This window comes from Oncorhynchus nerka, linkage group LG27 (assembly GCF_034236695.1).
Source record: "Oncorhynchus nerka isolate Pitt River linkage group LG27, Oner_Uvic_2.0, whole genome shotgun sequence".
NCBI lineage: Eukaryota > Metazoa > Chordata > Actinopteri > Salmoniformes > Salmonidae > Oncorhynchus > Oncorhynchus nerka.
This window is the reverse complement of record NC_088422.1, coordinates 106,653,956-106,671,302: the sequence shown is the minus strand read 5'-3', so window position 1 is coordinate 106,671,302 and position 17,347 is coordinate 106,653,956. Positions and strand designations below refer to the sequence as shown.

Below are 17,347 nucleotides of genomic sequence, written 5' to 3'. Positions count from 1 at the left end.
CCTCCAGTATTCCAGAGAACATTCTACTCTGGTTGTATCAGCCTCCAGTATTCCAGAGAACATAATACTCTGATTATATTGTAGTTGTATCAGCCTCCAGTATTCCAGAGAACATAATACTCTGATTATATTGTAGTTGTATTAGCCTCCAGTATTCCAGAGAACATTTAGCCTCCAGTATTCCAGAGAACATAATACTCTGATTATATTGCCTCCAGTATTCCAGAGAACATTGTATTAGCCTCCAGTATTCCAGAGAACATTCTCTGTTGTATTAGCCTCCAGTATTCCAGAGAACATTCTCTGGTTGTATTAACCTCCCTCCAGAGAACATAATCCAGAGAACAGTAAGTATTCCAGAGAACATAATACTCTGATTATATTGTAGTTGTATCAGCCTCCAGTATTCCAGAGAACATTTAGCCTCCAGTATTCCAGAGAACATAATACTCTGATTATATTGTAGTTGTATTAGCCTCCAGTATTCCAGAGAACATTCTCTGGTTGTATTAGCCTCCAGTATTCCAGAGAACATTCTCTGGTTGTTGTATCAGCCTCCAGAGAACATTTAGCCTCCAGTATTCCAGAGAACATAATACTCTGATTATATTGTAGTTGTATCAGCCTCCAGTATTCCAGAGAACATTTAGCCTCCAGTATTCCAGAGAACATAATACTCTGATTATATTGTAGTTGTATTAGCCTCCAGTATTCCAGAGAACATTATATTGGTTGTATTCCAGTATTCCAGAGAACATATTCTGTAGTTGTATTCCAGAGAACATAATACTCTGATTATATTGTAGTTGTATTAGCCTCCAGTATTCCAGAGAACATAATACTCTGATTATATTGTAGTTGTATCAGCCTCCAGTATTCCAGAGAACATTTAGCCTCCAGTATTTCAGAGAACATAATACTCTGATTATATTGTAGTTGTATCAGCCTCCAGTATTCCAGAGAACATTCTCTGGTTGTATTAGCCTCCAGTATTCCAGAGAACATTCTCTGGTTCTATTAGCCTCCAGTATTCCAGAGAACATAATACTCTGATTATATTGTAGTTGTATCAGCCTCCAGTATTCCAGAGAACATTTAGCCTCCAGTATTCCAGAGAACATAATACTCTGATTATATTGTAGTTGTATTAGCCTCCAGTATTCCAGAGAACATTCTCTGGTTGTATTAGCCTCCAGTATTCCAGAGAACATTCTCTGGTTGTATTCCAGAGAACATTATTCTCTGATTATATTGTAGTTATTAGCCTCCAGTATTCCAGAGAACATTTAGCCAGTATTCCAGAGAACATAATACTCTGATTATATTGTAGTTGTATCAGCCTCCAGTATTCCAGAGAACATCCAGAGAACATAATACTCTGATTATATTGTAGTTGTATTAGCCAGTATTCCAGAGAACATTCTCTGGTGTATTAGCCTCTGTATTCCAGAGAACATTCTCTGGTTGTTGTATTAGCCTCCAGTATTCCAGAGAACATTTAGCCTCCAGTATTCCAGAGAACATTTAGCCTCCAGTATTCCAGAGAACATAATACTCTGATTATATTGTAGTTGTATTAGCCTCCAGTATTCCAGAGAACATAATACTCTGATTATATTGTAGTTGTATCAGCCTCCAGTATTCCAGAGAACATTCTCTGGTTGTATTAGCCTCCAGTATTCCAGAGAACATTCTCTGGTTGTATTAGCCTCCAGTATTCCAGAGAACATTTAGCCTCCAGTATTCCAGAGAACATTTAGCCTCCAGTATTCCAGAGAACATAATACTCTGATTATATTGTAGTTGTATTAGCCTCCAGTATTCCAGAGAACATTTAGCCTCCAGTATTCCAGAGAACATAATACTCTGATTATATTGTAGTTGTATCAGCCTGTGAGACAAATAATGACATGTTGTTCTATGTCATTTTCTTACGTACGAAAACTAGGTTCAGTTAAAGATGATACTAGAGCTTCATGTCTGTCACTAGAGGCCAATATTTCAGACTATAACATATTATTACTATAGTATATTGTATATTCAGGGTAGCAGAATTACAGTAACCTTTTAAAACATTCCCGGAGGGAATCTGTAATCCTTCTGACAGGATTTCTGGAAAACCAGGAGAATTTGGGACGACGACAGATCTTTTGCAACTGTAAATGAATGATATATCATATATTATAGTGAGAACCCACCTGTAGCACCCCGTATGCCTGTCCACGGTCGAACATGAGGATATAGTAGTTGAGATTCCTGAGAGCTGACTCCCAGGGGATGTAGTCTCTCTCCTGAGACAGGTACCTGGTAATATATAATATAAGAACTGACTCCCAGGGGACGGAGTCTCTCTCCTGAGACAGGTACCTGGTAATATATAATCTGTATAGGAGAATATATTACTCTAGTTACCTGGTGGTCCTCAGAGCTAATGTCGTGTTGATCACCTTGGCCCTGGAAACACACAACAATATGACAGGACAACCGCATCAGCTTCCAGCTTCCACACAGTTCACCAGGAAATACAGTAGGTGGGGGGGGAGTAAGAAAGAGCTTTACCTGGCCAGATTGAAGGCATCATCCACTATTTGAGCTCTGTTAATTAAAGGAATGACCTGCACACAGAAGTTCTGATGTTACATTGCGTCATATGGAATCATACTCTGATAGGTAATATCCACATAAGATTGGATTAAGAACGTATACTGACCGTGTGGTCTGTGGTGAGCTGGTTGAGGAGCCGTTCCCAGTTGTCTATGTCGTAGTTAACCCTGTAATAACCAGACACATTGAGGTTGGCCAGAACCCACTCAGATCCTGCTGTTGTCATGGGGGGGTGTCTGTCTGTTGGAGGAAAGCAACACACTGGTCACAGAAAGGCAACATTCTGCCAGATTTTACTAAATTCACTGGTTTTCCAGAATATCCTGGTTAGAGGATTCCCTGACTTCCTGATTATATTGCCTCCAGTATTCCAGATTCTCTGGTTGTATTAGCCTCCAGTATTCCAGAGAACATTCTCTGGTTGTAATTCCCAAGTAATTGTATTAGCCTCCAGAAAACTCCAACAACGATTTATGGAAAACATGGACTTTTTGGGAAAGTTACCATAATTTACCACAACCTTGGTCTCAAGTTAGGATTCAACACAGAACTTCCTGTTACGATGAACAATAACATGACCTGGCCATGTCCATTAGTCCAGGGACATCTCCACTGATACCCATGGACCTGGCCATGTCCATTAGTCCAGGGACATCTCCACTGATACCCATGGAGCTGTTCATTAGTCATTAGTCCAGGGACATCTCCACTGATACCCATGGACCTGTTCATTAGTCATTAGTCCAGGGACATCTCCACTGATACCCATGGACCTGTCCATTAGGCATTAGTCCAGGGACATCTCCACTGATACCCATGGAGCTGTTCATTACTATAGTATATTGTCAGGGTAGCAGAGTCCAGGGACATTCCCGGAGGGAATCTGTCTCCACTGATACCCATGGACCTGTCTTTTGCATTAGTCATTAGTCCAGGGACATCCACCTCCCCGTATGCCTGTCCACGGTAACATGAGGATATAGTAGTTGAGATTCCTGAGCTGGGGATGTAGTCTGACAGGTACCATGGTAATATATAATCTCCATTAGTCCAGGGACATCTCCACTGATACCCATGGAGCTGTTCATTAGTCATTAGTCCAGGGACATCTCCACTGATACCCATGGACCTGTTCATTAGTCATTAGTCCAGGGACATCTCCACTGATACCCTGTGGACCTGTCCATTAGTTACATTAGTCCAGGGACATCTCCACTGATACCCATGGACCTGTTCATTAGTCATTAGGTGACTGGTCCAGGGACATTAACCCTGTAATAACCCAGACACATGATCCTGCTGTTGTCATGGGGGTGTCTGTCCCATGGACCTGTTCATTAGTCATTAGTCCAGGGACATCTCCACTGATACCCATGGACCTGTTCATTAGTCATTAGTCCAGGGACATCTCAAGTTACACAGAACTTCCTGTTACGATACCCATGGACCTGTCCATTAGTCATTAGTCCAGGGACATCTCCACTGATACCCATGGACCTGGCCATGTCCATTAGTCCAGGGACATCTCCACTGATACCCATGGACCTGTTCATTAGTCATTAGTCCAGGGACATCTCCACTGATACCCATGGACCTGTTCATTAGTCATTAGTCCAGGGACATCTCCACTGATACCCATGGACCTGTTCATTAGTCATTAGTCCAGGGACATCTCCACTTATACCCATGGACCTGTCCATTAGTCATTAGTCCAGGGACATCTCCACTGATACCCATGGACCTGTCCATTAGTCATTAGTCCAGGGACATCTCCACTGATACCCATGGACCTGTCCATTAGTCATTAGTCCAGGGACATCTCCACTGATACCCATGGACCTGTTCATTAGTCATTAGTCCAGGGACATCTCCACTGATACCCATGGACCTGTCCATTAGTCATTAGTCCAGGGACATCTCCACTGATACCCATGGACCTGTTCATTAGTCATTAGTCCAGGGACATCTCCACTGATACCCATGGACCTGTTCATTAGTCATTAGTCCAGGGACATCTCCACTGATACCCATGGACCTGTTCATTAGTCATTAGTCCAGGGACATCTCCACTGATACCCATGGACCTGTTCATTAGTCATTAGTCCAGGGACATCTCCACTGATACCCATGGACCTGTTCATTAGTCATTAGTCCAGGGACATCTCCACTGATACCCATGGACCTGTTCATTAGTCCAGGGACATCTCCATTACCCATGGACCTGTCCATTAGTCCAGGGACATCTCCACTTATACCCATGGACCTGTTCATTAGTCATTAGTCCAGGGACATCTCCACTGATATACCCATGGACCTGTTCATTAGTCATTAGTCCAGGGGGACATCTCCACTTATACCCATGGACCTGTTCATTAGTCATTAGTCCAGGGACATCTCCACTTATACCCATGGACCTGTTCATTAGTCATTAGTCCAGGGACATCTCCACTTATACCCATGGACCTGTTCATTAGTCATTAGTCCAGGGACATCTCCACTTATACCCATGGACCTGTCCATTAGTCATTAGTCCAGGGACATCTCCACTTATACCCATGGACCTGTCCATTAGTCATTAGTCCAGGGACATCTCCACTGATACCCATGGACCTGTTCATTAGTCCAGGGACATCTCCACTGATACCCATGGACCTGTTCATTAGTCCAGGGACATCTCCACTGATACCCATGGACCTGTCCATTAGTCATTAGTCCAGGGACATCTCCACTTATACCCATGCACCTGTCCATTAGTCATTAGTCCAGGGACATCTCCACTGATACCCATGGACCTGTCCATTAGTCATTAGTCCAGGGACATCTCCACTTATACCCATGGACCTGTTCATTAGTCATTAGTCCAGGGACATCTCCACTTATACCCATGGACCTGTTCATTAGTCATTAGTCCAGGGACATCTCCACTGATACCCATGGACCTGTCCATTAGTCATTAGTCCAGGGACATCTCCACTGATACCCATGGACCTGTCCATTAGTCATTAGTCCAGGGACATCTCCACTTATACCCATGGACCTGTCCATTAGTCATTATTCCAGGGACATCTCCACTTATACCCATGGACCTGTTCATTAGTCCAGGGACATCTCCACTTATACCCATGGACCTGGCCATTAGTCATTAGTCCAGGGACATCTCCACTTATACCCATGGAGCTGGCCATTAGTCATTAGTCCAGGGACATCTCCACTTATACCCATGGACCTGTCCATTAGTCATTAGTCCAGGGACATCTCCACTTATACCCATGCAGGACTTCATTTGACACAAACACTGGCATTAGAAATACCTGTTTCCTGAAGAAGCCAGTGTTGCTCTCTCTCAACTCCTCCCTTCATCCATTTGATGGGGACCAACCAGGTGTAACTAAAAAGACATGGGAACAGGATGGTCAGGTGACTAAATTAAAGATGATTTGGGGGTTTATCATCATGACCTTATTGTTGAATGATCATGACCCAAGCTGAACGAACCCCCCTCCTTAACACCAGGATGTACTAACCCCTCCTTAACCCAGGTTGAACTAACCCCTACTTAACCCCAGTATGTACAAACCCCTCTTTAACCGCAGGCTGTACTAACCCCAGACTGTACTAACCCCTCCTTAACCCCAGGCTGTACTAACCCCAGACTGTACTAACCCCAGACTATACTAACCCCTCCTTAACCCCAGGCTGTACTAACCCCTCCTTACCCCCAGGCTGTACTAACCCCTCCTTAACCCCAGGCTGTACTAACCCCTCCTTAACCCCAGGCTGTACTAACCCCAGACTGTACTAACCCCAGACTATACTAACCCCTCCTTAACCCCAGGCTGTACTAACCCCAGACTATACTAACCCCTCCTTAACCCCAGGCTGTACTAACCCCAGACTATACTAACCCCTCCTTAACCCCAGGCTGTACTAACCCCAGACTATACTAACCCCTCCTTAACCCCAGGCTGTACTAACCCCTCCTTAACCCCAGGCTGTACTAACCCCAGACTATACTAACCCCTCCTTAACCCCAGGCGGTACTAACCCCAGACTATACTAACCCCTCCTTAACCCCAGGCTGTACTAACCCCTCCTTAACCACAGGCTGTACTAACCCCAGACTATACTAACCCCAGGCTGTACTAACCCCTCCTTAACCCCAGGCTGTACTAACCCCTCCTTAACCCCAGGCTGTACTAACCCCTCCTCAACCCCAGGCTGTACTAACCCCAGACTGTACTAACCCCTCCTTAACCCCAGGCTGTACTAACCCCAGACTGTACTAACCCCAGACTATACTAACCCATCCTTAACCCCAGGCTGTACTAACCCCTCCTTAACCCCAGGCTGTACTAACCCCTCCTTAACCCCAGGCTGTACTAACCCCTCCTCAACCGCAGACTGTACTAACCCCTGCTTAACCCAAGACTATACTAACCCCTCCTTAACCCCAGGGTGTACTAACCCCTCCTCAACCCCAGACTGTACTAACCCCAGACTGTACTAACCCCTCCTTAACCCCAGGCTGTACTAACCCCTCCTCAACCGCAGACTGTACTAACCCCTCCTTAACCCCAGGCTGTACTAACCCCAGGCTGTACTAACCCCTCCTTAACCCCAGGCTGTACTAACCCCTCCTTAACCCCAGGCTGTACTAACCCCTCCTTAACCCTAGGCGGTACTAACCCCAGACTATACTAACCCCTGCTTAACCCAAGACTATACTAACCCCTCCTTAACCCCAGGCTGTACTAACCCCTCCTTAACCGCAGACTGTACTAACCCCTCCTTAACCCCAGGCTGTACTAACCCCAGGCTGTACTAACCCCTCCTTAACCCCAGGCTGTACTAACCCCAGACTATACTAACCCCTCCTTAACCCCAGGCTGTACTAACCCCAGGCTGTACTAACCCCTCCTTAACCCCAGGCTGTACTAACCCCTCCTTAACCCCAGGCTGAACTAACCCCTCCTTAACCCTAGGCGGTACTAACCCCAGACTATACTAACCCCTGCTTAACCCCAGACTATACTAACCCCTCCTTAACCCCAGGCTGTACTAACCCCAGACTGTACTAACCCCTCCTTCACCCCAGACTATACTAACCCCTCCTTAACCCAAGACTAAACTAACCCCTCCTCAACCCAAGACTAAACTAACCCCTCCTCAACCCCAGGCTGTACTAACCCCTCCTTAAGGGGGTTAACTAACTTCCTTGTTGTTGGGGGTTAACTAACTGCCTTGCTGCAGGGGGTTAACTAACTGCCTTGCTGTTGGGGGTTAACTAACTGCCTTGTTGTTGGGGGTTAACTAACTGCCTTGCTGCAGGGGGTTGGTTAACTGCCTTGCTGCAGGGGATTAACTAACTGCCTTGCTGCAGGGGGTTGGTTAACTGCCTTGCTGCAGGGGGTTAACTAACTGCCTTGCTGCAGAGGGTTAACTAACTGCCTTGCTGCAGGGGGTTAACTAACCGCCTTGCTGCAGGGGGTTAACTAACTGCCTTGCTGCAGGGGGTTAACTAACTGCTTTGCTGCAGGGGGTTAACTAACTGCCTTGCTGCAGGGGGTTGGTTAACTGCCTTGCTGCAGGGGGTTGGTTAACTGCCTTGCTGCAGGGGGTTAACTAACTGCCTTGCTGCAGGGCGTTAACTGCCTTGATGTTGGGGGTAAACTGCCTTAACTGAACTTCCGGCGCCGACAGAGATAGTTTCCTAGGAAACTATGCAGTTTTTTGTTTTTTTACTTGTTATTTCTTACATTAGTACCCCAGGTCATCTTAGGTTTCATTACATACAGTCGAGAAGAACTACTGAATATAAGAGCAGCGTCAACTCACCATCAGTACGACCAAGAATATGACTTTCGCGAAGCGGATCCTGTGTTCCCATAGCAACGATTAAAACATTCCCAAACCAGAAACCGTGGATTGATGGCAGCATTCGCGTGAAACTGAAAGCGCGAACCACTGCTTTTAATCAGGGCAAGGTGACTCCGCAAGGCAATCAAACAAGCTAAGCGTCAGTATAGAGACAAAGTAGAATCTCAATTCAACGGCTCAGACACAAGAGGTATGTGGCAGGGTCTACAGTCAATCCGGATTACAAAAAGAAAACCAGCCCAGTCACGGACCAGGATGTCTTGCTCCCAGGCAGACTAAATAACTTTTTTGCCCGCTTTGAGGACAATACAGTGCCACTGCAACCAAAACATGCAGCCTCTCCTTCACTGCAGCCGAGGTGAGTAAAACATTTAAACGTGTTAACCCTCGCAAGGCTGCAGGCCCAGACGGCATTCCCAGCCGCGCCCTCAGGCATGCGCAGACCAGCTAGCTGGTGTGTTTACGGACATATTCAACCAATCCCTATCCCAGTCTGCTGTTCCCACATGCTTCAAGAGGGCCACCATTGTTCCTGTTCCCAAGAAAGCTAAGGTAACTGAGCTAAACGACTACCGCCCCGTAGCACTCACTTCCGTCATCATGAAGTGCTTTGAGAGACTAGTCAAGGACCATATCACCTCCACCCTACCTGACACCCTAGACCCACTCCAATTTGCTTACCGCCCAAATAGGTCCACAGACGATGCAATCTCAACCACACTGCCCTAACCCATCTGGACAAGAGGAATACCTATGTGAGAATGCTGTTCATCGACTACAGCTCGGCATTTAACACCATAGTACCCTCCAAGCTCGTCATCAAGCTCGAGACCCTGGGTCTCGACCCCGCCCTGTGCAACTGGGTACTGGACTTCCTGACGGGCCGCCCCCAGGTGGTGAGGGTAGGCAACAACATCTCCACCCCGCTGATCCTCAACACTGGGGCCCCACAAGGGTGCGTTCTGAGCCCTCTCCTGTACTCCCTGTTCACCCATGACTGGGTGGCCACGCACGCCTCCAACTCAATCATCAAGTTTGCGGACGACACAACAGTGATTACCAACAACGACGAGACGGCCTACAGGGAGGAGGTGGGGGCCCGTGGAGTGTGTTGTCAGGAAAATAACCTCACACTCAACGTCAACAAAACTAAGGAGATGATTGTGGACTTCAGGAAACAGCAGAGGGAACACCCCCCTATCCACATCGATGGAACAGTAGTGGAGAGGGTAGCAAGTTTTAAGTTCCTCGGCATACACATCACAGACAAACTGAATTGGTCCACCCACACAGACAGCATCGTGAAGAAGGCGCAGCAGCGCCTCTTCAACCTCAGGAGGCTGAAGAAATTCGGCTTGTCACCAAAAGCACTCACAAACTTCAACAGATGCACAATCGAGAGCATCCTGGCGGGCTGTATCACCGCCTGGTACGGCAACTGCTCTGCCCACAACCGTAAGGCTCTCCAGAGGGTAGTGAGGTCTGCACAACGCATCATCGGGGGCAAACTACCTGCCCTCCAGGACACCTACACCACCCGATGTTACAGGAAGGCCATAAAGATCATCAAGGACAACAACCACCCGAGCCACTGCCTGTTCACCCCGCTATCATCCAGAAGGCGAGGTCAGTACAGGTGCATCAAAGCTGGGACCGAGAGACTGAAAAACAGCTTCTATCTCAAGGCCATCAGACTGTTAAACAGCCACCACTAACATTGAGTGGCTGCTGCCAACACACTGACTCAACTCCAGCCACTTTCATAATGGGAATTGATGTAAAATATATCACTAGCCACTTTAAACAATGCTACCTAATTTAATGTTTACATACCCTACATTATTCATCTCATATGTATACGTATATACTGTATTCTATATCATCTACTGCATCTTTATGTAATACATGTATCACTAGCCACTTTAACTATGCCACTTTGTTTACATACTCATCTCATATGTATATACTGTACTCGATACCATCTACTGTATCTTGCCTATGCCGCTCTGTACCATCACTCATTCATATATCTTTATGTACATATTCTTTATCCCCTTACACTTGTGTGTGTATAAGACAGTAGTTTTGGAATTGTTAGTTAGATTACTTGTTGGTTATCACTGCATTGTCGGAACTAGAAGCACAAGCATTTCGCTACACTCGCATTAACATCTGCTAACCATGTGTATGTGACAAATAACATTTGATTTGATTTGATTTGTTGTTGGGGGTTAACTAATTGCCTTGTTGGGGGTTAACTAATTGCCTTGTTGTTGGGGGTTAACCAATTGCCTTGTTGTTGGGGGTTAACCAATTGCCTTGTTGTTGGGGGTTAACTAACTGCCTTGTTGGGGGTTAACTGCCTTGCTGCTGGGGGTTATTTGCCTTGCTGTTGGGGGTTAACTTCCCTGTTGTTGGGGATTAACTGCCTTGTTGTTGGGGGTTAACTGCCTTGTCGTTGGGGGTTAACTGCCTTGTCGTTGGGGGTTAACTGCCTTGTCGTTGGGGGTTAACTGCCTTGTCGTTGGGGGTTAACTGCCTTGTCGTTGGGGGTTAACTGCCTTGTCGTTGGGGGTTAACTGCCTTGTCGTTGGGGGTTAACTGCCTTGTCGTTGGGGGTTAACTGCCTTGTTGTTGGGGTTAACTGCCTTGTCGTTGGGGGGTTAACTGCCTTGTCGTTGGGGTTAACTGCCTTGTCGTTGGGGGTTAACTGCCTTGTCGTTGGGGGTTAACTGCCTTGTTGTTGGGGGTTAACTGCCTTGTCGTTGGGGGTTAACTGCCTTGTCGTTGGGGGTTAACTGCCTTCTTGTTGGGGGTTAACTGCATTGTTTTGGGGGTTAACTGCCTTGTTGTTAGGGGTTAACTGTGCAGACCGGCTCGGGGATTACAAACAGCAACCTTTCAGTCACTGGCCCAACGCTCTTAACCTCTATGCTACCTGCCACCCCTTGTCTATGGTAAAACAGCATCACAGAAATGAGCTCAAGAAGAATATTTACTTGTATGGAGAGGGTCTGTCCACTACAGAGTCAGGGTCCAGGAGGAAGTGCTTCTGGGTAATGTGTCCCGTGGCCGTATCTATGGTAACCACTGGGAAGCCCATCTGGAGGATCCAGCGGTTCATGATGTCATGCACTGTGTGAGGTAGACTCATCCCTGGAGTGGTGAGGACTGCCTGTCAGAGGATGGAACACATAACAACACCTTAATGAAGGAGAGTACAACGGCACCATCTCTAGGGTCGTTCAGAACAGATTTAATGATAGAGAGTACAACGGCACCATCTCTAGGGTCGCTCAAGACAGATTTAATGATAGAGAGTACAACGGCACCATCTCTAGGGTCGCTCAAGACAGATTTAATGATAGAGAGTACAACGGCACCATCTCTAGGGTCGCTCAAGACAGATTTAATGATAGAGAGTACAACGGCACCATCTCTAGGGTCGTTCAGAACAGATTTAATGATAGAGAGTACAACGGCACCATCTCTAGGGTCGTTCAGAACAGATTTAATGATAGAGAGTACAACGGCACCATCTCTAGGGTCGTTCAGAACAGATTTAATGATAGAGAGTACAACGGCACCATCTCTAGGGTCGTTCAGAACAGATTTAATGATAGAGAGTACAACGGCACCATCTCTAGGGTCGTTCAGAACAGATTTAATGATAGAGAGTACAACGGCACCATCTCTAGGGTCGTTCAGAACAGATTTAATGAAGGAGAGTACAACGGCACCATCTCTAGGGTCGTTCAGAACAGATTTAATGATAGAGAGTACAACGGCACCATCTCTAGGGTCGTTCAGAACAGATTTAATGATAGAGAGTACAACGGCACCATCTCTAGGGTCGTTCAAGACAGATTTAATGAAGGAGAGTACAACGGCACCATCTCTAGGGTCGTTCAGAACAGATTTAATGAAGGAGAGTACAACGGCACCATCTCTAGGGTCGTTCAGAACAGATTTAATGATAGAGAGTACAACGGCACCATCTCTAGGGTCGTTCAGAACAGATTTAATGATAGAGAGTACAACGGCACCATCTCTAGGGTCGTTCAGAACAGATTTAATGATAGAGAGTACAACGGCACCATCTCTAGGGTCGTTCAGAACAGATTTAATGAAGGAGAGTACAACGGCACCATCTCTAGGGTCGTTCAGAACAGATTTAATGATGGAGAGTACAACGGCACCATCTCTAGGGTCGTTCAGAACAGATTTAATGATAGAGAGTACAACGGCACCATCTCTAGGGTCGTTCAGAACAGATTTAATGATAGAGAGTACAACGGCACCATCTCTAGGGTCGTTCAGAACAGATTTAATGATAGAGAGTACAACGGCACCATCTCTAGGGTCGTTCAAGACAGATTTAATGAAGGAGAGTACAACGGCACCATCTCTAGGGTCGTTCAGAACAGATTTAATGATAGAGAGTACAACGGCACCATCTCTAGGGTCGCTCAGGACAGATTTAATGATAGAGAGTACAACGGCACCATCTCTAGGGTCGTTCAGAACAGATTTAATGATAGAGAGTACAACGATACCATCTCTAGGGTCGTTCAGAACAGATTTAATGATAGAGAGTACAACGGCACCATCTCTAGGGTCGTTCAAGGCAGATTTAATGATAGAGAGTACAACGGCACCATCTCTAGGGTCGTTCAAGACAGATTTAATGATAGAGAGTACAACGGCACCATCTCTAGGGTCGTTCAGAACAGATTTAATGATAGAGAGTACAACGGCACCATCTCTAGGGTCACTCAGAACAGATTTAATGATAGAGAGTACAACGGCACCATCTCTAGGGTCGCTCAGAACAGATTTAATGATAGAGAGTACAACGGCACCATCTCTAGGGTCGCTCAGAACAGATTTAATGATAGAGAGTACAACGGCACCATCTCTAGGGTCGCTCAGAACAGATTTAATGATAGAGAGTACAACGGCACCATCTCTAGGGTCGCTCAAGACAGATTTAATGATAGAGAGTACAACGGCACCATCTCTAGGGTCATTCAAGACAGATTTAATGATAGAGAGTACAACGGCACCATCTCTAGGGTCGCTCAGAACAGATTTAATGATAGAGAGTACAACGGCACCATCTCTAGGGTCGTTCAGAACAGATTTAATGATAGAGAGTACAACGGCACCATCTCTAGGGTCGTTCAGGACAGATTTAATGATAGAGAGTACAACGGCACCATCTCTAGGGTCGTTCAGAACAGATTTAATGATAGAGAGTACAACGATACCATCTCTAGGGTCGTTCAGGACAGATTTAATGATAGAGAGTACAACGGCACCATCTCTAGGGTCGTTCAGAACAGATTTAATGATAGAGAGTACAACGATACCATCTCTAGGGTCGTTCAGAACAGATTTAATGATAGAGAGTACAACGATACCATCTCTAGGGTCGATCCCAGAACAGATTTAATGATAGAGAGTACAACGGCACCATCTCTAGGGTCGTTCAGAACAGATTTAATGATAGAGAGTACAACGATACCATCTCTAGGATAGTAGACAGATCACAGATTTAATGATAGAGAGACAGATCAACGGCACCATCTCTGTATCCATGGTCGATGATCCCAGAGACAGATTTCAACCACAGGGGATTTTCAGAGATACAGATTATATTTAATACTCATTTTAGTAGAAAGCTAATTGTAGATTGAAAATGAGATAATAGAGAGACAGATCATAGAGATAGTATAGAGGTCTATTTATCATACTGTATCCATGGTGAAGATGATCCCAGAGAGGAGAGAGAGATCATAGAGATAGTAGACAGATCATAGAGATAGTAGACAGATCATAGAGATAGTATAGAGGTCTATTTATCATACTGTATCCATGGTGAAGATGATCCCAGAGAGGAGAGAGGGAGATCATAGAGATAGTAGACAGATCATAGAGATAGTAGACAGATCATAGAGATAGTAGACAGATCATAGAGATAGTAGACAGATCATAGAGATAGTAGACAGATCATAGAGATAGTAGACAGATCATAGAGATAGTAGACAGATCATAGAGATAGTAGACAGATCATAGAGATAGTAGACAGATCATAGAGAGTATAGAGGTCTATTTATCATACTGTATCCATGGTGAAGATGATCCCAGAGAGGAGAGAGGGAGATCATAGAGATAGTAGACAGATCATAGAGATAGACAGATCAGATCATAGAGATCATAGAGAGAGTAGACAGATCATAGAGAGAGTAGAGATAGTAGACAGACATAGAGATATAGACAGATCATAGAGATAGACAGATCATAGAGAGGAGACAGATCATAGAGATAGAGAGAGATCAGAGATAGTAGACAGATCATAGAGATAGTAGACAGATCATAGAGATAGTAGACAGATCATAGAGATAGTAGACAGATCATAGAGATAGTAGACAGATCATAGAGATAGTAGACAGATCATAGAGATAGTAGACAGATCATAGAGATAGTAGACAGATCATAGAGATAGTATAGAGGTCTATTTATCATACTGTATCCATGGTGAAGATGATCCCAGAGAGGAGAGAGGGAGATCATAGAGATAGTAGACAGATCATAGAGATAGTAGACAGATCATAGAGATAGTAGACAGATCATAGAGATAGTAGACAGATCATAGAGAGAGTAGACAGATCATAGAGAGAGTAGACAGATCATAGAGAGAGTAGACAGATCATAGAGATAGTAGACAGATCATAGAGATAGTAGACAGATCATAGAGATAGTAGACAGATCATAGAGATAGTAGACAGATCATAGAGATAGTAGACAGATCATAGAGATAGTAGACAGATCATAGAGATAGTAGACAGATCATAGAGATAGTAGACAGATCATAGAGATAGTAGAGATAGTAGACAGATCATAGAGATAGTAGACAGATCATAGAGATAGTAGACAGATCATAGAGATAGTAGACAGATCATAGAGATAGTAGAGATAGTAGACAGATCATAGAGATAGTAGACAGATCATAGAGATAGTAGACAGATCATAGAGATAGTAGACAGATCATAGAGATAGTAGACAGATCATAGAGATAGTAGACAGATCATAGAGAGAGTATAGAGGTCTATTTATCATACTGTATCCATGGTGAAGATGATCCCAGAGAGGAGAGAGGGAGATCATAGAGATAGTAGACAGATCATAGAGATAGTAGACAGATCATAGAGATAGTATAGAGGTCTATTTATCATACTGTATCCATGGTGAAGATGATCCCAGAGAGGAGAGAGAGAGATCATAGAGATAGTAGACAGATCATAGAGAGAGTAGACAGATCATAGAGAGAGTAGACAGATCATAGAGATAGTAGACAGATCATAGAGATAGTAGACAGATCATAGAGATAGTACACAGATCATAGAGATAGTAGACAGATCATAGAGATAGTAGACAGATCATAGAGATAGTAGACAGATCATAGAGATAGTAGAGACAGATCATAGAGATAGTAGACAGATCATAGAGATAGTAGACAGATCATAGAGATAGTAGACAGATCATAGAGATAGTAGACAGATCATAGAGATAGTAGACAGATCATAGAGAGAGTAGACAGATCATAGAGATAGTAGACAGATCATAGAGATAGTAGACAGATCATAGAGATAGTAGACAGATCATAGAGATAGTAGACAGATCATAGAGATAGTAGACAGATCATAGAGATAGTAGACAGATCATAGAGATAGTAGAGAGAGAGGAGATCATAGAGATAGTATCATAGAGATAGTATAGAGGTCTCATACTGTATCCATGGTGAAGATCAGAGAGAGATCCCAGAGATAGTAGACAGATCATAGAGATAGTAGACAGATCATAGAGATAGTAGACAGATCATAGAGATAGTAGACAGATCAGAGATAGTAGACAGATCATAGAGATAGTAGACAGATCATAGAGATAGTAGACAGATCATAGAGATAGTAGACAGATCATAGAGATAGTAGACAGATCATAGAGATAGTAGACAGATCATAGAGATAGACAGATCAGAGATAGTAGATCATAGAGATAGTAGACAGATCATAGAGATAGTAGACAGATCATAGATCATAGAGAGTCATAGAGGTCTATTTATCATACTGTATCCATGGATGAAGATGATCATAGAGAGGAGAGAGGGAGATCATAGAGATAGTAGACAGATCATAGAGAGTATAGACAGATCATAGAGATAGTAGACAGATCATAGAGATAGTAGACAGATCATAGAGATAGTAGACAGATCATAGAGAGAGTATAGAGGTCTATTTATCATACTGTATAAATGGTAGAATATGACTTACTTTCTGAAGATGATCCCAGAGATCTGAATACACTGTGTTGTTGAAGGCAAACTCATTCAGGTAGGACTGAGAGAGAGAGAGGGGGGAGAGAGAGAGGGGAGAGATAGAGATAGTAGAGAGATCAGGAGATAGTAGAGAGATCATAGAGATAGAGAGAGAGACAGATCAGAGAGAGAGAGGGAGAGAGAGAGGGGAGAGAGAGATAGAGATAGTAGACAGATCATAGAGAGAGTAGACAGATCATAGAGAGGATCATAGAGATAGAGACAGGGGGGAGAGGGAGAGACCCAGATCAGAGGGGGAGAGAGGGGGAGAGAGAGAGAGAAATAGAGAGAGACAGATCCCAGAGAGAGAGTAGAGAGAGAGAGACAGAGAGAGAGGTCTAGAGAGAGAGAGAGAGAGAGAGAGAGAGAGAGAGGTATGAAGTGTCATGATGTCGGTTGATTCCCTGGACTGAGTCTCCACCGACCTCATCTGACCCCTGGACAACATACTGTAGACCACCTCTGATGACGTCTGTAACTATACTCACA

At 44.6% G+C, this 17,347-nt stretch overlaps 1 protein-coding gene across 1 annotated transcript in view; it reads right to left on the bottom strand.

Annotated features, from left to right (window-relative positions):
• Window positions 1-17,347, bottom strand: part of LOC115122205 (aminopeptidase Ey-like) — a 173,344-nt gene that overhangs the window by 47,889 nt on the left and 108,108 nt on the right. The window contains exons 9-15 of the mRNA XM_065011228.1: window positions 16,815-16,880; window positions 11,481-11,656; window positions 5,916-5,992; window positions 2,711-2,844; window positions 2,560-2,615; window positions 2,413-2,454; window positions 2,199-2,304 (exon numbers count right to left, since the gene is read on the bottom strand). Coding sequence (XP_064867300.1) covers window positions 2,199-2,304; window positions 2,413-2,454; window positions 2,560-2,615; window positions 2,711-2,844; window positions 5,916-5,992; window positions 11,481-11,656; window positions 16,815-16,880 — 657 coding nt within the window. The remainder of the gene's footprint in view (window positions 1-2,198; window positions 2,305-2,412; window positions 2,455-2,559; window positions 2,616-2,710; window positions 2,845-5,915; window positions 5,993-11,480; window positions 11,657-16,814; window positions 16,881-17,347) is intronic.